This window comes from Bufo gargarizans, chromosome 1 (assembly GCF_014858855.1).
Source record: "Bufo gargarizans isolate SCDJY-AF-19 chromosome 1, ASM1485885v1, whole genome shotgun sequence".
NCBI lineage: Eukaryota > Metazoa > Chordata > Amphibia > Anura > Bufonidae > Bufo > Bufo gargarizans.
The window spans coordinates 432,463,143-432,487,791 of record NC_058080.1 but is presented as its reverse complement, the minus strand read 5'-3'; the positions used below and the strand labels follow the sequence as shown (position 1 = coordinate 432,487,791).

The window sequence follows — 24,649 nt, the reverse complement described above, 5'->3', positions numbered from 1 at the left end:
CCACAGTTTACAGTCCCCAATGCACGGGCAACGTCTGTGTGGCGACCAGGATGGATCGAGACCCATTGAACTTGAATCCGTGATCCTATTTTTTTGCGGTGCGGAGGTACAGACAGAAACACCATGGGGTTCCGATCCGTGCTTCTGTTCTGCAATCACTGTGATCTCCGTGATTGCGGACCCATTCAACGGCCGTGTGCAAGAGGCCTTATTCCTTTTGATGCAAACTGATACGAATTTAGCTAAAATTGTTGTTTATGAACTGCCAGGAGTTCAGAGATAAGGGCTACATATGCGATGTCCGATCTTCTGTCTGATGGATTCATTGTAAAACAGAAAGCAAGCCAGTCTTCAGATATACTGAAACCAAAGGCTATAAAAAAAAACGTTGAAAACTTTTAATAATGACCAACTCAAAAAGAAAAATATTTTTGGCCCCAAATCTTTAAAATGCAATTTAAAAAAACGGCCCCGGAGGAGTTTATAGCCTAAGGGCTCATTCACACGAACGTGTGCTGGTTGTTGCCGTATTGCAGCCCGCATTTGCGGATCCGCAATACATGGGCACCGTTCCATGTGTATTCTGCATCACGGATGCGGACCCATTCACTTTAATGGGTCCGCAAATCCGGAGATGCGGATTAGTGTGGAACGGAAGCACGGAACAGAACACTACGGAAGCACTACGCACCTCAAAAAGATAGAACATCTGTTTGCGGAATGGACGGATCGTGGACCCATTCAACTGAATGGGTCCGTGATCCCCATGCAGCTTGGCCACAGTCGGTGCCAGTGCATTGCGAACCGCAATTTATAGTCCACAGCACGGGCATGGGGTTCACACTGTGTGAACAAGCCCTAAGGCCTCTTTCACACGGGCGTGAGTTTTTTTGCCCGGATAAGAGCCGGGTGCGTTGCGGGAAAATGCGCGATTTTTTCTGCGCAAGTGCAAAACATTGTCATGCGTTGCACTCGCGTGAGAAAAATCGCGCATGTTTGGTACCCAAACCCAAACTTCTTCATAGAAGTTCGGGCTTGGGATTGATGTTCTGAAGATTGTATTATTTTCCCTTATAACATGGTTATAAGGGAAAATAATAGCATTCTGAATACAGAATGCATAGTAAACCAGCGCTAGAGGGGTTAAAAAAATAAATAAATAATTTAACCCACCTTAGTCCACTTGCTCGCGAAGCTGGCATCTCCTTGTGTCTCCGCTGCTGATGAACAGGCCCTGGGGTGAGCTGCTCCATTAAATACAGGTTAAGGACCTTCGATGACGTCACTCCGGTCATCACATGGTACGTCACATGATCTTTTACCATGGTGATTCACCATGGTAAAAGATCATGTGATGACCGGAGTGACGTCATCGAAGGTCCTTAAGCTCTATTTAATGGAGTAGCTCACCCCAGGTCCTGTTCATCAGCAGCGGAGACACAAGGAGATGCCAGCTTCGCGATCAAGTGGACTAAGGTGAGTTAAAAAAATTTTTATTTTTTTTTAACCCATCTAGCGCTGGTTTACTATGCATTCTGTATTCAGAATGCTATTATTTTCCCTTATAACCATGTTATAAGGGAAAATAATAATGATCGGGTCTCCATCCCGATGGTCTCCTAGCAACCATGCGTGCAAATCGCACGGCATCCGTACTTGCTTGCGGATGCCATCCGATTTTCACACACCCCATTCACTTCTATGGGGCCTGCGTCACGTCAAAATCGGAAAATATAGAGCATGCTGCGATTTCAACTGAACGCACAAGTGATGCGTTAAAACATCGCTCATGTGCACAGCCCCATAGAAATGAATGGGTCAGGATTCAGTGCGGGTGCCATACGTTCGCCGCACGGATCGCACCCGCACGGAAAACTCGCCCGTGTGAAAGGGGCCTTAGAGTGACATAAAACTTCCCCGGTCTCCGACTTGTCTCTGATTCCTGGTCATTCCTTATTGTGAGTTGTGGCAAGGAAGAAGAAACCAAGGGGGGACCTGTGAAATATCAGAATGTGAATAGGATGAGATTTGTGTAGCTTTTTTGTTATCTTATACCACTCTGAATCTTTTTTTTTTTTTTTTTTTTTTTATGATCTACCAACCATCTAAAACTTTAGAAATATTACTTAGTGATATTAGATCCCAGTAGAGCAACTGATGTTACTCACACCAATATATATGACTGATTAGCACAAACATGGAATTTAGGCTTGAATGACTATTTATCTGGTCAATATTTGCATTGCTATTGGAGTACACCAGCATGTAGTCAGAGAAATCCAGTCCAGAGCTGAGTAACCATCATTCACAGCTGTAGCAGTAACAGCAGGGGAGTAGGCAAGAATCACAATACCGTATGTAATTTTATAAATCCATCAGGCAGGAAAAATGTGTGCCTTAAGAATTTTATAACTAAAATTTCACCATAATATATACAGTATCTCACAAAACTGAGTGCACCCCTCACATTTTTGGAAATATTTTTTATCTTTTTATGGGACAACACTGAAGATATAACACTTTGATACAATGTAAAGTAGTCAGTGTTCAGTGTAAATTTGGTGTGCCCTCAAAATAACTCAACACACAGCCATTAATCTCTAAACATCTGCCAATAAAAGTGAGTACACCCCTAAGTAAAAATGGCCAAATTTTGCCCAAAGTGTCAATATTTTGTGTGGCCACCATTATTTTCCAGCACTCCCTTATCTCTCTTGGGCATTGAGTTCACTAGAGCTTCACAGATTACCACTGAAATTGTCTTCCACTCTTCCATGACAACATCACAGAGATGTGGATGTTAGTGACATTGTGCTCCTCCACCTTCCGTTTGAGGATGCCCCACAGATAGGGTTTAGGTTTGGAGATATGCTTGGCTAGTCCAGCACCTTTACTCTCTGTTCCAAGGCAGTGGTCGTGGTGTGTTTGGGGTCATTATTTGGAATACTGCCCTGCGGCCCAGTTTCCAAAGGGAGGGGATCATGCTCTGCTTCAGTATGTCACAGTACATGTTGGCATTCATGGTTCCCTCAATGAACTGTAGCTCTCCACAGCCTGCAGCACTCATGCAGCCCCAAACCATGACACTCCCACCACGATGCTTGACTGTAAGCACACACTTGTCTTTATACTCCTCACCTGGTTGCCGCCACACACGCTTAACACCATCTGAACCAAATAAGTTTATCTTGGTCTCATCAGACCACAGGACATGGTTACAATAATCCATGTCCTTAGTCCGCTTGTCTTCAGCAAACTTCATCTTTAGAAGAGGCTTCCTTCTGGGATGACAGCCATGCAGACCAATTTGATGCAGTGTGCGGGGTATGGTCTGAGCACTGACAAGCTGATCCTCCACCCCTTTAACTTCTGCAGCAATGCTGGCAGCACTCATACGTCTATTTTGAAAAGACAATTTCTGGATATGACGCTGAGCATGTGCACTCAACTTCTTTGGTCAACCATGGCGAGGCCTGTTTTGAGTGGAACCTGTTTTATTAAACTGCTGTATGGTCTTGGCCACCGTGTTGCAGCTCAGTTTCAGGATATTGGCAACCTTCCTGTAGCCTAGGCCAGTGATGGCTAACCTCCGGCACTCCAGCTGTAGTGAAACTATGACTCCAAGCATACTCTATTCTGAGAACAGCCAAGCAAGTGTGCATCTTGGGAGTTGTAGTTTTATCACAGCTGGAGTGCTGGAGGTTAGCCATCACAGGCCTAGACCATCTTTATGTAGAGCAATGATTTCTTTTTCCAGAGAGTTTTTTGCCATGAGGTGCCATGTTGAACTTCCAGTGACCAGTAAGAGAGAGTGTGAGAGCGATAACACTAAATTTAACACATCTGCTCCCCATTCACACCTTAAACCTGGTAACACTAACAAGTCACATGACACCAGCACCAGGGGGGGAAATGGCTAATTGGGCACAATTTGGTGATATTAATTTATAGGTGTACTCACGTTTGTTGTCAGCGGTTTAGACATTAATGGCTGTGTGTTGAGTGTTTTTCACACCAAATTTACACTATTATATAAGCTGTACACTGACTACTTTATATTGTATCAAAGTGTCATATCTTCAGTGTTGTTCCATGAAAAGATATAATACATATATATATATATATATATATATATCCCAAAAATTAAAGCATTTGTCTGTATCCAAATGTTGGATGTATAGACACTATCACGGCATACTACACCAGACACCACCTTTCATTCAGTCCTTGGCTAGGCCTATGCTTGCTTCCCTTTGGTCCAATATAAAAGGGATATCCCCAGATTAACCTAGGCTATACAAAGCCTGATACAGTGCTCTATTCTAGGGGACCTCACCCTTACCTGCTGAGACAACTACTTATGCTAGGACTATTCCCACCCACCATGCAGCAACTGCAAGAGGTACCACACTTAGTTATTCTGCAGTCGAACCAATACACTGCTTTACACACAGTAGACTGCAATACTAAATATAACTTTCATCGACAGGACAATTTAATATTAATATTTAATATTTACAACAGTGCATACAAGTTACAGACAGACAATACGAAGGTAAAAGAAAAAGGAATTGCATAAAAACGAAACACATGTCCCTAAAACATGTGGTTCAGGTATTCCTGCCAGTATAGTTTGGCATTTGGTTCTTATAGTCTTTTATCCAGGGAGCTGTGTTCTGATGTTATATAATGGCTCCATACACAGACTCTCCCCACACATAACCAGGTGGGTTCTTTAAAACTTTGCCTGGGCAAACACACCATATATTTCCTATGCCCAATTTTATGGTTAACTGTTAGATAATGTTATCTGATGTGTCCTGCCCTTCAGCCAGTCCATTTGGTGACTGGTGCTTAGATGGTTTCAGGCTCTTCAAACAAAGTCAAGATGGAGCCTAAAAATCCCATACTCCTCCACTCACCTGGCCCAACCTCATAGAGGAATGTAAGGACATAACCAACATGGTGTTCTTCAACTGGCCTACACACTACAATTCAGCCATTAACCCTGATACATTAGGCATGAATATAGGAAACACAAAGAGTCAAGTACAAATGTCTGACAAACAAATGTCTGTCACACCTTCATTGACAAATGTCATATGTTTGTCTCGACACAGTAAACAAAACGTAATAAACACAAAATTTTGATTCTGTCAAATACTTCATTTTGTTTTTCAAATATTGTGAAAAAATAATACTTGGAGTATTCTATAGACCCCCTAACATCACAGAGGAGATAGAAAAGTAACTGTATAACCAAATAGAGCAAGCTGCAGAGGCTGGTACAGTGGTCATAATGGGAGATTTTAGCTTCCCAAACATTGACTGGGGTCATGGTTCTGCCTCAACCGCAAAGGGAAAAAGATTACTCAACTTGCTGCAGGACCACTTTATGGGCCAGTTTATAGAAATTGGATCTGGTAATTTCTAATGATGCAGAGCTTGTTGCAAATGGTACTGTTTGAGAAACACTAGGAAATAGTGACCACAATATAATTATATTTCCCCTAAACTATAAGAAGCAAACTCTGTCAGGCAGAGCAAAGACACTGAATTTCAAAAAGGCTAATTTCCCTGGGTTGAGGGCAGCATTTCAGGACATAGACTGGGAGCAGCTACTGTCACATAATAATACTGAGGATAAATGGGAGAGCTTTAAATCCACATTCAGTAATTGGACCAAAAAAAATATTCCTTTTAGGTAACAAGTATAAACTGCTAAAATTAACCCCACGCCCCACGGCTTACAGCTACAAATCTGAGGGGTCAGCTGTAGTGTTTGAAGTTTACAAAGGGCTTAATAAAATATGTAAAAAGGAGATAAAATTAGCAAAAATACAAAATGAACAGCAGGTGGCAAAAGAGAGCAAAACAAATCCCCAAAAATTCTTTAAATATATAAATGCTAAAAAACCACGGTCTGAGCAGGTAGGTTCCCCTAAATAATGGTAAAGGGGGGTTAGTCATTGAAGATAAGGAAAAGGAAGAGTTACTAAATGTTTTTTCTTTTTAGCTCTGTTTATACAAAAGAAGAGAAAGAAGCCGATATCTGTGGTGCTGGGGCTGTTAGTACATCCAGTAATATACTCAATTGGCTAACTGTAGATATGGTCCAAGATAAGTTAAATAAGGTAAATGTTAACAAGGCTCCAGGTCCAGACGGATTGCACCCAAGAGTGCTTAAAAAGCTCAGTTCAGTCATTGCTGTGCCCCTGTTTATAATTTTTAAAGATTATCTAGGTCCTCCACAGTTAATTATAGACCCATTAGTTTTATTTCTGTTGTGGGAAAAATGTTTGAAGGACTCTTAAGGGACTATATACAGGAGTATGTGACTGTAAATAATATTATAAGTGATAACCAACATGGGTTTACCAAGGACAAAAGTTGTCAGACTAACCTGATTTGTTTTTATGAGGAGGTGAGTAGTAGCCTGGACAGAGGGGCGGCTGTGTATGTAGTGTTCTGGATTTTGCAAAGGCTTTTGATACTGTCTGATAGGTGATGTAACACTGGGAGAGCAACTTATAGAGAAGGATTTGGGTGTCCTTGTAGATGGTAGGTTAAATAACAGCATACAATGTCAATCAGCTGCTTCTAAGGCTACCAGGATATTGTCATGCATTAAACGAGGCATGGACTTGTGAGGCAGGGATGTAATATTATCACTTTACAAAGTGTTGGTGCAGCCTCATCTGAAATATGCAGTTCAGTTCTGGGCACCAGTCCATAAAAAGGACACTCTGCAGCTGGAAAAAGTACAGAGGAGAGCGACTAAACTGATAAGGGGCATGGAGGGTCTTAGTTATGAAGAAAGATTAAAATAATACAATTTATTCTTGAGAAGAGACGTCTAATGGGGGACATGATTAACCTATACAAATATATAAATGGGACATACAAAATATACGCTGAAAAACTTTTCCATGTAAAATGCCCTCAAAAGACAAGGGGGCATGGCCTCCAACTGGAAAAGAAAAAGTTCATTTTCCAGAAGCGTCAAAGCTTCTTTACTGTAAGAACTGTGAATCTGTGGAATTGACTTCCTCAGGACGTGGTCACAGCAGGAACAGAGGACAGTTTTAAAAAGGGTTTAGATGAATTCTTAAAAGAACATTTGTAGACATCTTAGTTTCATTTCCTTAAGGGATTCACGTCCCCACCTATCCCTTGGTTGAACTTGATGGACTTATGTCTTTTTTCAACCATATTAACTATGTAACTATGTGTAGTCTGGAGGGAAGAAAAAGAAGTTTTCCATTCCATCAGACAGTTGCCAATACAGTTGTGGCCAAAAATTTTGAGACAGATATAAATGTTTGTTTTCCAAAGATTGCTGTTTCAGTGTTTTTAGATCTTTTTGTCAGCTGTTTCTTTGGTATATTAAAATACAATTATAACAATTTCATACATTTTTTATTTTTATTGACAAATGAATCAAGCTTATGCATAGACTAAATATTTACAGTGTGTACACTTCTTTATCAAGACTTCTACAATTCACCCTGGCATGTTGGATATCCATTTCTGGGCCAGATCCTGAGAGTTTATCACAATTTCTGTGTTTTTGTTTGTCCAACTGCTTTTTTGAGAATTAACGACAGATTCTCAATGAGAGTCAGTCCTGGCACTTGCAATTTAACTTCTCTCCTTGAATATTATGATGATCCAATAATTGATTGACTTGCAATGATGACTGCACATGTTTTCTTGGAAGTAACCATTTTTAACAGAAGAAGACGAAAACCTTAAACACTACCCTTCCATTTAAAGCAACCTTCTCTTCTACTTCAATCAGCGTGTCAAAGTGATATCAGCTGTCTTGTTCTCATTAACACTTTTGTCTAAATGAGATCACTGAAATGATGTTTGCAGGTTATTTTTTTGGCAGGGTTGAAATGCAGTGTAAATGGGGTTTTTGTGATTAAGTTAATTTTCATGGCAAGAAATGACTTTGAGCTAATTGCAGTTCATCTGTTCACTCTTCATAACAATCTAGAGTTAATTCAAATTGCCACCAAAAAACTGAAGCAGCAAACATTGTAAAAATCAAAATGTGTGTCAGTCCCAAAACTTTTGGCCATGAGTGTATATGCCATCATCACTGTCCACACTCTTGCTACTTTTACATATTAACATATATATGACATTTCGCTGCCATAGCTTTACTGTGTTGCTTGTTTTTACAGGGAATGTTGCTTTTGGTCAGCAGAACAAGCCACAAGGAAAAGGCAGCTGCAACAATCTTATGGTCACCAGCAGTCCCATGATGGTCCAAAGATTGGGTCCAATATCCCCTCCAGCAAATCAAGCAGCAACAGCGTGCCATCAGATCAGCCCAAGCTTACACAGAAATCTGAATCTTCAGCACTTAGCTATACCTTCATCTGATACCAGGTCCCTAACTTTGCTTTTTTGTATGTTATAGTAGAAGACGTACATTAAGAGGTGGTTATCATCCATTTACAGTAATGAGACATCCTCCTACAATGCATTAATTATTTTTCAGCATTTGAATTAAAGTGTTGGACAGCTGAAGTTCAGGTGTCTATTGCGCTGGGGTGTACTGGTGTACTGACTCCACTGTGGGGCTGCAGTGAACGTATTGGCAGGGGCACACATAACTGCTACTGCCTGGCCCGGCTCCACTGTACTAAAGCCTGGCATAGCCGTGCTATGGCAGGCTTTAGAGGAGCGAGCACAGGACAGAGTAGCGATATGATATGCAGAGCTTCTTCCCACTCTTGCTCCACTTTGCCAGCATAGTACATCAGCGTACGAGTGTACGAATTCCAAACTGCAATAGACACCGGAGCTGCAGGTGCTCATTTCATATGGAAAAACATAACAATTATATAAAGTACATTAGAAAAAATATGTGCCATTTAGAGCAGTTTTGAATAAAGTTACTACAAAGTTTAGGCACATTTTTTATTGAGTCAAGATTGATTTATAAAAAATAAAAAAAATGACTTTTGGGAGTCTGAAGGAAGATTGGATGCCACTTATTTTTAATGCATTATACATTGCACTTTTCTGAGCACTATAATATTATATCATGTTCAGAGTGGGAAAGGAGAACCTTGAAAGTATGACCACTTGGTTGGGTTAATACAGGAGTTTTTAATTGTGAGTAAAAATGGCCATAAAATTCACTGCCTGAGAAAATTACAGCAAAAAAGCGCCATACCTCAAGAACGCCACTTATCTTGCAAAAACCACTATTAAAATGCCTTTAATTGAAACACGTTGAGGGAAATTCATGAAAAATAACAGAAAAACTGTCTTGGTTGCACATAGGAAACAGCTACAGCACAACTTTATCATAATTTCTTATAAACTCCAAGCAAATATCTAGCCACAACCATTTTCGCTTCCTTTTTGGCCAATAGTTGGGATAATCCTGATAATTTTTACAAGCAGCAATATTGTACCCAGACTTTCTTACTGTTTTCAGTAATATTTAGGAAATGGGAGACCACTGACTGCATTTAGGCCATTGTCCTATGTGCGTTTTTGCGGATCCAGCAGGGGATCTCAAAACCACAGCCAAACGCTTCCATTATTGTAATACAACTGGCTACATCCGTTCAGAAAGGATCCAGTTGTTTTATATTGAAAATGAAGAAACCGGATCCGTCACTAAAGCCATTGTAAGTCAATGGGTGCTGGATCCGGGTTTTTTCGTGTCAATGTCATTCTTTTTTCTGTTATTTTTACACATGTCTTATATGATAACCATATCAATAGAGAAAGATTTATATTAGGGTTTAGAGTGAAACTGCTAATACGTGACAATGTGACAAAGACATTATGTAGGGCTTATATGGATGATCTGAGGTGGATTTAAGACAGCTAAGCTCTGTCCCAGAAACTACAGACAGGAGAATCCTAGAACACAAAAAGACTACACATACTAATTACTCATAAGCGTTCAGGAGTATAGAGGGAAACAGACTTATTGAGCAGCAAGGGTTGTCCCCATTGCTCAAGAGGGTTCCTCTCCCCCTTCTTTGACAAGGCCAGACATCTCTACCCACAAGTGTAGCAGCATGTACACAGTCGCAGTGCTGTTACTCTTCAAGCATGATATGGACATGAGAAATGTTCAGTCCTCTCAGTCAAGATGGGAAACTCTTGAGCAGTGGGTCCAGCCTCTTGCTGCTCAAGAAGTTTGTTTTGATGAATAAATCAATTTGTGCTAATCAATTCACTCCTCTCTGTTCTCGAGCAGTATCAAGTTCTAATGTTTGGTGGTATACTTCTTTAAATCTTATGACCAGCACATAAATCATTTGGAATGATTATGATTGGATTGGCAGCTTCTGAAATAAGACTCTGATCACATTTACTTTATGCCTCACATCAAAGGTATAGGTCGGGAGTATTTCTAGATGTATATCAGTATATTATCTGTATTCCTACTTATGAATAGACATTCATATTTTATTTTACAGGAGATGAAAAAAGGTATAAATATAATATGCATTATCTATTTCCTTTACCTCTTTGGGATGACCAACCAAAACTCCTGCAAAAATGATCTTTTGGAGCAGTAGTCTGCACAGATCATAATGGAATTAAAAATATAAAAAATCTGGTCTAAATAAAAAAATGGTGTCTTCAGAGAGGTGCCCCTTCCAAGAGGTTGTCTTTGCATTTATACATTGACATGTGGTTTCGTGTTTAGAATTTTTGATTGCGAATGCCTACTGGCAAGTGCTCTTTAAGGCCTTTTTACACTGGTCAAGAATCAGGACAATTATCGGAAACCACAATTTGTAGGAACAAAGGGGGAAGAACAATCATTCGAGAACATATAAAGGGGAATTTATCATTAGGAGAATATTTGAAGTCAGTTTTGCTTCAGTCTGTGTTGGAGTACTTTGTGCCACATTTATCAAATGTTGCATGTTGTTTGATAAATTTGGCTTGTCCTTAAACCTAACAATTCTGTCTAGAGAAGCTACTCCAATGTTCCTACTCCACCCTCCTCCTGGAGTGAGATTGCGACTTATTTGCAACTTCAAAAAAAAAAAGTCTCAATGATCTGGAACTCATTAACATAGCTCACCACGCCCATTTTTCCACACCTATTACAAAACCGGAGTGAGTGGTGTACACATGCAAAAAGTTGAAAATTTTTGCGCAATTGCATAAATTATGCGCAAGTGAGTGCAAAAAAGTTGCAAAAACCCTATTTTGCTACTTTTTGATGCCAGAATTCTGGAGTGAAGGTGTGATAAATCAGCACCATAGGGTAGATTATTGCTTATAATACGTCAGCTCAAAGAACAGGCAGTTATTGGTAATGTTCGCTTCTTTTCTGATTCTCTAAGCATCTGCCCATGTAAAAGGGCTTTTAGGCCTTTGCTGTATTTTGCTGTTCTCTGGGCATCATCTGTTTCTTTTATTTTATGATCAACTTCTGTTCTTTTATCATCATGTAGACTATCACATTAGAACACCACTTATTTACACAGCCCCATTAACAAAATAATTTCGCCAAAAAAATAAATAAAAAAAACACCAGGAATGGGTTAAATCAACACTTGGCTCTTTGTACAATTAAGAATTTATTTTACATGACCGATAGTAATTTATAGGTAAGTACACATTGTTCCTTCTGCCACTTTTCTTAATTTAATATGTATTGTGGGCCATGAGAAACAAGCAATTTCCCATATGACAGAGCTCAATCAATACTCAGTCTGACTTAGCATAGATTATAAAACCATGCTTGTTGAATTTATCACTTTGTCAATCTGTTTAATATATTTCCCATTTTTATCCCCACTTAGATCGCTTATGTCACGTGAATCCCTTGCATCTACAACTTTAAGCCTAACAGAAAGTCATTCTACAATGAGTGTTAAACAGGAATGGTCCCATGGATATAGAATTCATGCTTCTAACCATGGATCTCAAAACAGTAGTGAACCTGGAGATCTACTAAGCATCCCCCCAGGAACTTCTATGTCCAATAACAGTGTCTCAAATTCATTGCCCTCGTATTTGTTTGGCATAGAGAATAACTCTTCTCCTTACCCTAGTCCTAGACATTCTTCTCCAAGATCACATTCTGCACGGTCAAAGAAAAGAGCTCTTTCCTTGTCTCCCCTATCTGATGGTATAGGAATTGACTTTAATACTATTATTCGCACTTCCCCAACCTCATTAGTTGCTTATATAAATGGGTCACGAGCTTCCCCAGCAACCATCTCACCTCAACCAGAAGTTTATGGCCATTTTTTAGGAGTCAGAGGTAGCTGCATTCCTCCAACATGTGCTGGATCAAACTCACAGAAAAGTCTTCTAGCTATCAATAATAATGTGTCAATTCCAGAAAATGTGACTGAATATCAGCGCATGCAGCAACTCGAACAAAACTGTTTGCAAGCTGATACAATGAACAATATGGTAGTTCGACACAACCTTGGACTAAATGACAGACAAACTATTGGGGTCTTAAAAAGTGAAAGGCTAGATGATTTTCCAGGTGGAACAATTGACATAACGTCACAGTCTTCCCTTCCTCTCACAGCACCTCCTGCCCATCAAGGTCCACCACCACCTTACCATGCCCATCAACACATGCATCAACATGAACTTTTAAACCAGTCCCACCAGCTCTCACTCCCACCTCCAGGACAGGTTCCTTTACTCGAAGAAGAAGGAGAAATAGATGATTTCAATGGTAAGCATTGTTGCAGGTGGATTGACTGCAGTGCTTTATACGATCAGCAGGAAGAACTTGTACGGCACATTGAAAAGGTTCATATAGATCAGAGAAAGGGGGAGGACTTTGCTTGCTTTTGGGCAGGATGTCCACGAAGATATAAGCCATTCAATGCTCGTTATAAACTTCTCATTCACATGCGGGTCCACTCTGGAGAGAAACCAAACAAATGCACGGTAAGTTTGCCATCATAATTATATTTCATATCCATGCATGCGTCTTAGCTTGTAAGCCTGTATATGTAGATCTAAGAAAAATGCATTATGCAGCGTGTCAAAGTCTTAGTCGTATAAAATGGCAGTGATTACCTCAGTTTTGAAGCTATTTACCAAATGCAATGTTATGTAGCTGTTTTTGCTGATGTAGCTAAATCCAATCAATGACATGATTTCCTTTGCTGACAACTTTGTTTATGCTGCCATTACATTAATGACAGGCCTACTCTGAAGCGTTTTCCAGGGTTAGGAAAAATACTTTTTTTTTTTTAAGAAACAGTGCCATACTTGTCCATGGGATATGTCTGCTTATTGCAATACAGTGCATTTTGATGAGCCTTTTTTTCTAATGCTGGTCAACCTCTTTAAGGACAACACCTATGTTGAAAAGTAATCATAAGTGAGATAATGTCTAAAACGTTTTGCTACATGGGCCATTTTTTCGTACATTATATTTAGTGTGTGAGTGTATAAAAGTGTCATTTATGTGGAAAAGCAGCAGAACAAATGGTCAATATTCCTGGTACATTGTAGGAAATTCTAATTTGTAAAGATAATTTAGTCATGCACATTTGATTTGGTTATATTACAAGAATACATAAAGTAATGCATAGCAGCAAAGTGAAAATAGCTAGATTTGTGCTGTTAAGTTACCTGCTTTAAAGGGAATGTGTTACCTATGACACATATCCTTTTTTTCTAATCTGTTTTTATTTTATGATTGTAGATTTTTTTTATACAGGGTGACTCACGAAAAAGTAGCCAATATCTCCAAAACAAGCTGCCTAATGGTAAATCTGTCTTAATTGTCTATAGCAACCAATCAGAGCTTGGCTTTCCTTTTTTGTAGAGCCCTGTAGGAACTAAAAGCTGAGCTCTGATTGGTTGCTACGAGCAACTAAGACTGATTTATTATTCAGTTTGATAAAAGTGGCCTATTGTGTCGAAAAGGTGGTGTTCTCCCTGAAATAGCGAATAGTGATGGTGGAAGCAAGGGGTTATGGCCACCACGTTCTCCAGACTTGTCCACATGCAATTTTTATCTGTGGGGAAATATAAAACAGAAAGTGTACACTAACAATCCGCATCTTGTGGATGAACTCAAGACATCACAAACACTATCTGCAGCATCACAAGCAGTATCAGCCGACCTAATCTGAAGTGTCCAAAGATGCATAGACCTGAACAGGGACCAATTTCAGCATCTTTTGAGACTTGTGGGTAATTTAAAAAAAACTATCCACTTGCTTGTGGGCCAACCTGTACTATTATCTGATTATGGAGGGTGCCATCTTGCCTGAGCTGTTGTATTTTTAAATATGATTTACAGCAGCCACCATGGGCCATAGACACAGAAGATTGAAGAGGATCTCATTGCCTATGGGAGAGTTTAGGTATGCTCTGTGTCATGTGCAGAGGTCAAGAAGGAGTACATAAGCTGTGATATCATTGTGAATGGTGGATCCTGTGTTATCTATATATAGGCAATATCTGCCATTCTAATTCTGCGTGTTTCCCCTCAGTGTCCAGGGTTGTTATGTAAACAATTGCCATTGTTTATATCTTTTTGAAGTTGATACTTTTCTTCTTGAAAATGGTCAGCACCTACAAACACGCATTGGAAACTATATGGATTGTTTACACTGCCACCTTGGACACCGACGAGGGGCACCTAATAGCATCACATGCTAGTATATGTGCAGCGAGTCCCTGTGGGAGCCTCTGTAGAGGATGGGGGTGGTAGTGGCCCTGATAATATGTTGTGTTATGGGGTCCTACATCAGCCAATGCTCCCTGGGAATAAGTACAGGAAATTCATAGTACTAAAGAATACTTTAGATACATACAGTAGCAGCAGGCTTGAATTTCAATTCTTCTCTAGCACCAGCTGAGAAGGTATGTTGACTGATTGGATGGCTGCAAATCTGTACTTAGGTGATACTGGCGTACTAGTTGTTTGGTAATGGGTGGCTTGGCTGTAGTCCCTCATCTTACACCAGTGACTTTGAATGCAGATGTAGCAGTTCACTCTGCTGTATGAAATCTCCAGGCTTCACTTGAGTCTGTTGTTAGCTGTCATTCTGACAGGAGAAGAGTATCTGAACTTCCTTCGCAGGGGTAAAAGCAGGGCCGGTGCTACCATAAGGCAGACCAAGCGGTCGCCTTAGGGCGCACCCTGAGGGAGGACGGAAAAATGTGACATGGAGGGGGAGAAATGTGACATGGGAGTCTGATGGCTGACATTGGGGGCTGATGGCTGGGGGATGATGTCTGACATGGGGGTCTGATCTAAGGTCTGATTAACATTGGGGGTCTGATTGGGGCTGTGAGCTGAGGTCTGATTAACATTGGGGGTCTGATTGGGGCTGTGAGCTGAGGTCTGATTAACATTGGGGGTCTGATTGGGGCTGTGAGCTGAGGTCTGATTAACATTGGGGGTCTGATTGCTGGTCTGACCTGAGGTGTAATGGAAAATATTTTTTTCTTATTATCCTCCTCTAAAACCTAGGTGAGTCTTAGAGGGCGAAAAATATGGTCCTTAAACCAGCCAGTGTCCGAAACAGAGAGAAGATACCAGGACCACAGAGAGGAGAAGTGTAGCTTCGCTTGTGTTGGCAAAAATCCTTGCACCGGCCCTGGGTAAAAGATCTGGTACTTCTCAACTCACCCACTATCAGAACAGGACCTGGCTCATCTCCTCTCCTCTCCTCCTAGCACTGACTTACTATACTGGAACTCCCCCTTCTGGCAGGAAGTCAGACCAACCCACCCCTACGAAGAGCAGGGGAACAGGGTGATTTGAACAGTGGCAAACCCCTTTAAAAGACTTACTTTGTCCCAAAAGCTTGCTGTTTAACATCATTTTTATAATTTATTTAATTACAACTGAGCTTCTAGAGATCTATTAAGTACCTGATGATATTTACTAGATAGGATAATTAGAACCCCAGAGTGCCAGCTGAAGGATATTTTGAGGCATTATATCCAGAACATGAAGCTCCTGGGACCCCATACAAAATATTTAACAAGGCCCCCCTTCTATCAAACTTTACATATAGTACTGACCTCCCCATAAGGTGCCATTTGAGTCCCCTCATACTCCTGGTCCTAAGTAACAGCACCCTTTACACTACCTATATTTACGCCCCTGAAATTACCCCATCCTTTAAAGAGGTTGTCGGAGTTATGAAAAAAAATATATAGCACTAAAAATCTGATTGGCAGCAATATATAACTAAGCTAAGCAAGTTTCAGGCAAAAAAAAGTTCCTCATTTCCCTGGTTCTCTTCTGGCCCTTGTTTACATGCAATAAAAACAATCTCTGCCCCTCCCCCTGCTCTGCTAAGGGAGTGGATACAAGAGCTGCCCTGAGTGCTGGGAGAATCAGCAGCATCTTGTATGTGTAGAACTAAAAGTCCCAGCTGTATAATGACACTGCTAAGGGAGTGGATACAAGAGCTGCCCTGAGTGCTGGGAGAATCAACAGCAACTTGTATGTGTAGAACTACAAGTCCCAGCAGTATAATGACATTGCTAAGGGAGTGGATACAAGAGCTGCCCTGAGTGCTGGGAGAATCAACAGCAACTTGTAAGGGTAGAACCTTTTGTCCCACTTGTATAATGACACTGAATACACACAGGATCTTCCCCCTACCTTCTTGTGCAATGCTCTCTCTAGTCTGTCAGCTCCTGTGCCCAGCATTGTCTCCTCACTGCCTGCAGCTACCCAGTCTGTACAGCTGAAGGGGTTAAGAATCCTAGGAGAGAGCAGACAGCCCGGCAGTGAAGGAGAGTGTGGCCAGCACAGTGACGTCTCGTTTACAGGCTTGTAAACAAACTTTATCAGAGCAGGGAGAGAAGCTGACATCACAGGTCATGTGACCCTCAGTCAAAGCTGATAAACCAGCCACTGCAGATAAAGTGAGTTAATTGGAAAGCTGTTACATTTGCCTAGTTAGGAACATAGAAAGAACAAAAAAATAACTCGGACAACCCCTGTGATTTACTATGCTTCTGATCTGGTTTTTAGGTGTTAAAATATTTCATAAATATTCCTTAAAGGGTTGATACATATTTTCTTATTGCTTGTATGGAAAACAGGAAAATATTTCCAGGAAGTATTTGAATCTGATCCTAAATGAGTTAGAGGCTTAGGGCATCTTTGATGACATTAGCACACAGCATCTTCTGGCTTCCATGACTAAATCAAGATTAAATGTAGAAATGTCTGTTGGCTCTACTTATTTGGCTATGTATGACCACCAGTGTTTGGATAAGTGGTGAACCCTGGTGTAGATTTAAAGCCTTATACAAATGCTCCATGAATTGTTCTCTGATTAAGACCAGAAATGCATGTCTGCTTTCAATAATAACTGTCCAATCTTCAAAACATTTGTAGTTGCTGCTGAAATTTCTTTTAGAAACTTATAGGTAGATCAAAAATATAACATTTTGCCTTTCATCTCATTTACTTGGAATGATTGAATAAATATAGTGCCCTTTAATATCATCCTTGTCCATCAGGAGTAAAAATTATGCTGCTTTAACATCTGGTAAGTATCAAATGCATCACAGGTCCTAATCTCATGAGACACTAGGGCCTATGAATCGGTGAAAACACATGACAAAACTAGAGACAGGACAAAGTCTAAAGAAAACTGTGTGATTGACAGGCATGCTAGAAATGGGAAGACAGCCTAAAAGCTCAGAAATCCTCTCCAGATGTGACTGAGATGGCCCTGGAGAAGGATAGCTGCCAAAATCCAAAGTCAGAAATTTCATCTAGTAAACCTGGTACTGTTCTGAAATCACTGCCCATGATGCAAGCATTGAAAATGTAAAGGATATCACCGCTGTGGCTTATAAATTCTTCTTTTCAACCACAATATTAAATATTTTTTTAAATGTTAAAAAAAAGATTATATCAATAAAGACATTTTATGCATCCAACAAACTGTACATTACCCACCCTCCCATTCCCCACTAGATGAAAAAAAGCATATAATAATAATAATAATTTTTAAGCTCCATCCTTCTCCTTCATGTTACGGTATATCAGGGAACAAAGGACATTTGGTCATTTTCACATACAGTACAGTTATGTCAAGGTGATGTCTGAATACTGGCATTATAGCCATGCAAACACAGGATCCAGCATGGAATCTGGCTACATAGTAAATTGACTTGAAATGTTGCAAATTGTTTTAAAAAAAGGAAAATCTCATATAGCTGCATCGATCCAATAGCTGAAAATATGATGCATTTAAAATTCCAGATAAGAAAAAACAAATCGAGGTCCTAAAGCCCAAAATGTATTGGCCCTGTAAAAGTTAGGACTGATAGGCTCCTGAGCAGATAGCCATCCAATTTAATTTCTTTTCAAGGAACACTCCAGGAAAAACTGATACATAGTGTTATGTCTAATACAGGGTCTGAGTGGGAGGAGCACGATGCTGAGATTCTCAGGAAACCAAAGAATTTATGCATCGCTCATTCAGGACCCGAAGCTCCTAAACATTCCAAGTCCTTTTGCGATATAAGACTGTATCACGTTTACCTTTTCTGGTAGGTTAGAACTTTCTTCTGGGCAAGGACTGATGTTGCAAAAAATAAAAATAAAATAAACGCAGGGAGGCAAACGAACAGGACGGCACTGCATCAGTTTCCCCTCAGATTCCGGGATAACACTCTCCACTCTTTCTCTGCGGTGACACCGGGACCCACGGTCGACTTCAGTGGTGCTCAGTCTCAACACACACAGTCTTGCACACGGTTAGAAGATACGAGACAGCACTCACCAAGAAGGTCCAATCTTTACTTTATTCAGGTAAAAGGCATACGGAGCAGGCAAAGCGTGGTGCTCCACACAGACACCATGAGGCGACGGCTTTGCGTATATTACACTTCTTCTGGCCTCCTTACGTGAAACGGCCATCGCCTCATGGTATCTGTGTGGAGCACCACGCTTTGCCTGCTCTGTATGCCTTTTACCTGAATAAAGTAAAGATTGGACCTTCTTGGTGAGTGCCGTCTCGTATCTTCTAACCGTGTGCAAGGACTGATGTTGCCTTCTGTCAGATTAAGAATGCATACCATGTATATTGCTGTTTTCTGTAAATATATATAGCACCGTGGGCGAGCTACAAGCAGCATGTTATAGAGGAGGAGGAGCTGAGCAGATGGGTATATAGATTTGTGGAAAAAGATTCAGTATAAAGTGTAACTTACCAATTTAAGTGTCTTCTCATTCTGGACTTAGGAATCAGGAGGACATTACTATCAGTGACTGACAGCTATGTTTGTTGCTACTAATACAAGGAAGACCACTCAAGGGACTCCTAAGGCCAGAATGAGTAGACATTTCAATCAATAAGTTACACATAGCACATAGACAATCTGTGTGCTTTTTGTATCCATAAGTCTGTTTCACAAGGAGATAGAACATGTCCTATACTTGGCCACAAAATGCAGAAGTCAATGGGTTCACAAAAACGCAGATGCAACACGGACGGTATCCATATTTTGTAGATCTGCAATTTGCTGAGTGCATGAGGCCTTATACTGAGGGTTCTTTTATACAAATCAACAGTATACATCAATCTGCTCAGTTCCTTCTTCTCAATACCATGATGCAGGTAGATTGGACTGTATTTCCATGCTGACAAGTTCACTTTAAGCCCTTTTGTCACTAGAATAACTGGTTCCACATCATGGAAATTCATGACAATGTGCCAACATAAGTAAATGAGAAACATATTCTGATTTTTGACACAGAGCATTGTTACAATATTATTTTTTTTTTAAATAAAAGCTTTGTGATTGAATCATTGAAACTGTGAAAGCTATATTCAGAGCACTTTCTATCACAATTAGCCATGACTAGACAATGTCAGTGGAAAAGATTGAAACAAGCTAATTAAAATACTTCTGTTAGTGTAGAGAAGTTTCAAAACTTTTTTTTTCAAAATGCTACGAATTTCCTTTTATAGGTCTGTTTTGCGGATCATAATATTTTAATATTCCCCATCTGTTCGTAAATAAATACACTGAATAAAACAATTGTTTTAACAGTTTTCTTCTCATTGGATGCCTTCCTTAGGGCATGTGTTGGCAGGAGCTCAAGGAAAAAATGACAGCTTGGGCAGTTTGAGTACATTTCCATAAATGTATTCAAACCTAATGAAATCGCCTGGCTCTATTTTAATATATTCATTAGTGTTGTAAACTCTCAACGCTAACCCATAGAATGATGAAGAGTAAACATGTTGCAAGCGCCTAGCCATAGTTCAAGGCCCAAGGGTGTAACTTATGGCCAAATGTTCCTGGTAACGTCTAACCGTTTCATTGAGTGTGCAGCTATGCAAACAGACTTATCAGAGACACAATAAAAATCATTGATTTCATTTAGGAATCGTCACCTTATTGCAAGACAAGGCTCCTTTTGTTCTGTAAGAAGCTTGCTTTGCCCGGCCACTTACATGCAACGATTTCTTTACAGTGGCTTTAGGTATTTGGTGGGACAAGATTTCAGCGTTGTGACCTGATAGCTCTTTTCAAGCGATTGAGCTGCACTTGTTGGAACTTGTTTGACATGTTTGTTCAATAGCAATTATGAACAAAAGTGGTTACATGGTGTAACAATGAGTTCTTCACCATCTGTTTGTAAAAGACTTAGGTATGAACCAAGCTATTGAATGTCCCCGTGATTTGTACACTGAGGTGTTTATCAGTATTATCTATGGTGACTCTTTTCCATGTCTGTATTACATGCACTAAGCTTGAGTTGGCAAGGACTTACGGTTCTTTTATTGTCTGGGTCACCATGATCTACTTACATTGTGTGAGCTCACAAAATTGGGTGCTAATTAGGAGGTGTATTTTTGCTAGGGTTTACATAAAATTGCCTGCCATAGCTTTTAATTCCTGTTGAATGGTATTATGACATGAATTAACTAGTCTAGTACCGAGCTATTGAAGAACATCCTTGTATATGTTTACACAAAAGTCAGAGTCACTCTATACTTTTCATTGACATCTCTTTGAGTGCGTGGACAGGATATTGACTAACAAGGTTGTTAGAGCATTGGCCCAGAAGATCGCTCTCCCATTATGTTTGAAAGGGTTGGCCACGTTCTGCCTACCTCTGACCAATGTGTATGTAAGAGAAATAAATGGCAATTACTAAAATATCCTTTGTTGATATCATGTGCCATTTGGTATATTTTATAAGCTATGCCCCCTTGTTAGGCAAATCTTCTGTACTGTCTGCGTAAAGGTCCTGTCCATAAGATGGTCGCTGATCATGTGAGCTCCATTCCTAAGCTTCCTAAATTCAAAGACACTACATCTGCACTGAATATTCAACAGTGAAGTGCAGATGCCAGGTGTAGTGTGTTTGGAGGATACATCACAAATAGGTGATCATATGACCACATGCCTGGTCACATGACCCTCCATGAGCAGCCATTTTATGGAGAAGATCTCTCTGTGGACTGCTAACAAGCAGACATAGACTATGAAATACAGAAAATGGCACACAATTTCAACAAAGACTATATTAGTAAGTGCCATATGATCATTTTACAAACACATTGGTCAACAGTAACCAAAAAGTGACCTACCCCTCTAAGGATTATTTTAAATGTCCACACTTATCTAAAACAATTATGCAATAGGAATGACAGATGACATTTTTTTTTTTAATGATGATTCTAAAGCCCAACATTAAGTGGTCCTGTAAGGGTAAAAATAAAAAGGTTACTTAATTTTCATTTATTGTAGGGTAATGGAGGATGATAGGCTTGTGAGCAGCTAGCCATCCAACGTGGAAGTCAAAGCACACCAAAGATAGAATTCATGCATTGCCCCCTCAGGACCTGCAGTGGTCATAACATAGTGTAACCTTTTTTTTCTTCCTGGAAGCTTTCTTTAACATTAATAATCCTATCATCAAATGTCATAGGATAAGGCTGTATCATGGCTACCCTTCCCTGGTTGGCTAGAACCTTCTCTTGTTTTCTATAACAACTTCAAAAGTTGTGTGGAAGTGGTGTTTAGAACAATGTTGCTGTGTAACTTTTCTGCAGTAATAAAAGGGGTTGTGCAGTGCAAAAATACGGATGAACTATCCTCCGGATAGGTCATTGATAACAGATCGGCGGGGGCCTGACTCCCGGCACCGCCACTTATCAGCTTTTTGAGGAGGTAGCAGTGTTTGTAAGAGCACTCCGCTTTGAAAGTACCTGCTTGTACATGAATAGGATGAGCAATTGTAATTACACAGTGACGCTGCTCCAAAGGAGACTGTGTGCAGGTAGTTTTTGACGCAAAAGCAGCACTTGCATAAACCCTGCTAACTTTTCACACAACAAATGTATCTTTATAGTTTTAATGAGTAAGCAGCACATGTGCTGAGCTTGTGCGCTAATATGTGATTATGTCTACCTGCCAATCTTATTCAGTATATCACAGTAGATAATGATTTACAAATTACTTTGAACCCTGAAGCAAAAATGCAACTTATTACAAAGAAGGTATGCATAATAATGGAGAGTGAAATACCTGAAATTCCATGGTTGTAATGATCTTTTTATATTTGGTTGCATTCACTTGAATTTGCTGTTTAGTTAGTTAGTAGCTATCACCTTTGTCATCTGGATGCCATATCATAATTTCTATATATCATAAAATGGTCCCCTGATGAACCAGAATATCTATATATTGGGGAAACGCATTGGGACAGATTTGGAACTGATTTATATCGAAGGACATCACTCTCCTAATTTTCAGGGCTGTTTCAGGTGATAGCGAGGGTTTAGCCACCGATAAGTGGGATCGCCCCTTTTCGGGACGGGTGCTCCGCTTTTTGGCAGGGGTAGCCTCAGGGACAAAATAGGGATACTTGTCCTTTTTAGTCCTGACCTCACTGCTGACCCGCTTTCTGTACCTGAAGTCATCAAACTGTTAGTCAGAATCAGCTATCTTATTTTGTTGGATTATCATGTCCTCCGACTGACACTGCTTAGTATCTGGATTTCTGTGTGTACCAGTAATTTCAAAAAGAGCCTCTGAAAGTGTGAGAGATCATATTATTATTGTGTGCTTATCACTGAGTAGCTAGCAATCCAACTTGGAAGTCAAAGGACACCAAAGATAGAATTCATGCATTGCCCCTCAGGACCTGCAGTGGAAATAACATGGTGTCACCTTTTTTTTTTTCCTGGAAGCTTCCTTTAACATTCATAATCCTATCATCAAATGTCATAGGATAAGGCTGTATCATGGCTACCCTTCCCTGGTTGGCTAGAACCTTCTCTTGTTTTCTATAACAACTTTAAAAGTTGTGTGGAAGGGGTGTTTAGAACAATGTTGCTGTGTAACTTTTCTGCAGTAATAAAAGGGGTTGTGCAGTGCAAAAATATTGATGAACTATCCTCCGGATAGGTCATCGATAACAGATCGGCGGGGGCCCGACTCCCTGCTTGGGTAATTTTTGTTTTGGGATGAAACGAAGTATTTTAAAATTAATGTTTATTTAAAATTATTTTTTTGAGAAAATTTCCAATTCACAGTGATAGCATTTATTGTTTTTCTCCTGGTATCAATGTTGTCAGTTCGCCCTATAGGGCGCACCGGCCCATAAGATGCACCTAGGTTTTTGAGGAGGAAAATAAGAAAAAAATGTTTTACCAAAAGGTGTGCTTTTGGTGGGTTTTGAACCAATGGTGGTCTGTGGATGACACTATTATGGGGGATATATGGATGACGCACTGTTATGGAGGTCTGTGGATGGCACTGTTATGGGGGCATCTGTGGATGACACTGTTATAGGGGCATCTGGGGATGGCACTATTATGGGGGCATCTGGGAATTGCATGACACGATGTAGTGAATGACCCCCAATGCAGGGGGTGGGGGTCAGCATCTTGTTTTGTAATGGCAGTGGGGCTCAATGCAGTCACTGTATTCTACTACACTGGGCCCCCCTCACTGTAGTAATCATATAGGCAATGTTAATTCATCTCTAATCCAGGCTGTAGTACGGCAGTCCATAGCAGGCAGGAGGCCGGGCGAGCGGGCGGGAGGCGGCAGCGTAACTCACTACGTCACGTGCCTGCTTCATTCATAAAGTGGGCGAAGCAGGCGCATGACTTAGTGAGTTACGCTGCTGGCACCCGCCCGCTCACCCGGCCTCCTGCTATAGAAGTTAGTAGTAAGTACCGTAATACAGCCTGGATTGGAGATGAATTAACATTGTCTATATGATTACTACAGTGAGTGGGGCCCGGTGTAGTAATACAGTTACTGCATCGGGCCCCGCTGCCATTACAAAACAAGATGCCAGCCCCCAGTCCCTCCTCCCTCCCGCTGATACACATGCCGGCCGCGCTGTGCGGCAGCGATGTATCCGTGTAGGATTGCAGCAGGGGCGTAGCTAAAAGTTCATGGGCCCTGGTGCAAGAGTTCAGCTTGGGCCCCCCTTCCATCATTGCTTTGTGGCCAGGGGCAGGGGAGCACATAGCCTTCCTGCTGCCTGAGGCAAAAATTGAAACTGCACTCCCATCATGCCAAATTCTTGACCTAACACCTTCCCTCCAGCCAGAGGTGTAACATGACCAGCATGCACCTTCTATAAAACAGGTGTCTTCTCATGTGGTACAAGGGTATTTGGGGCCCCTCAGGCTCCTGGGCC

General features: G+C 40.6%; 1 protein-coding gene across 1 annotated transcript in view; it reads left to right on the top strand.

Annotated features, from left to right (window-relative positions):
• The window catches only part of GLIS3 (GLIS family zinc finger 3), a 387,825-nt gene that overhangs the window by 104,110 nt on the left and 259,066 nt on the right, over positions 1-24,649 (top strand). The window contains exons 3-4 of the mRNA XM_044272013.1: positions 8,193-8,400; positions 11,805-12,918. Of these exons, the coding sequence (XP_044127948.1) occupies positions 8,193-8,400; positions 11,805-12,918 (1,322 nt within the window). The remainder of the gene's footprint in view (positions 1-8,192; positions 8,401-11,804; positions 12,919-24,649) is intronic.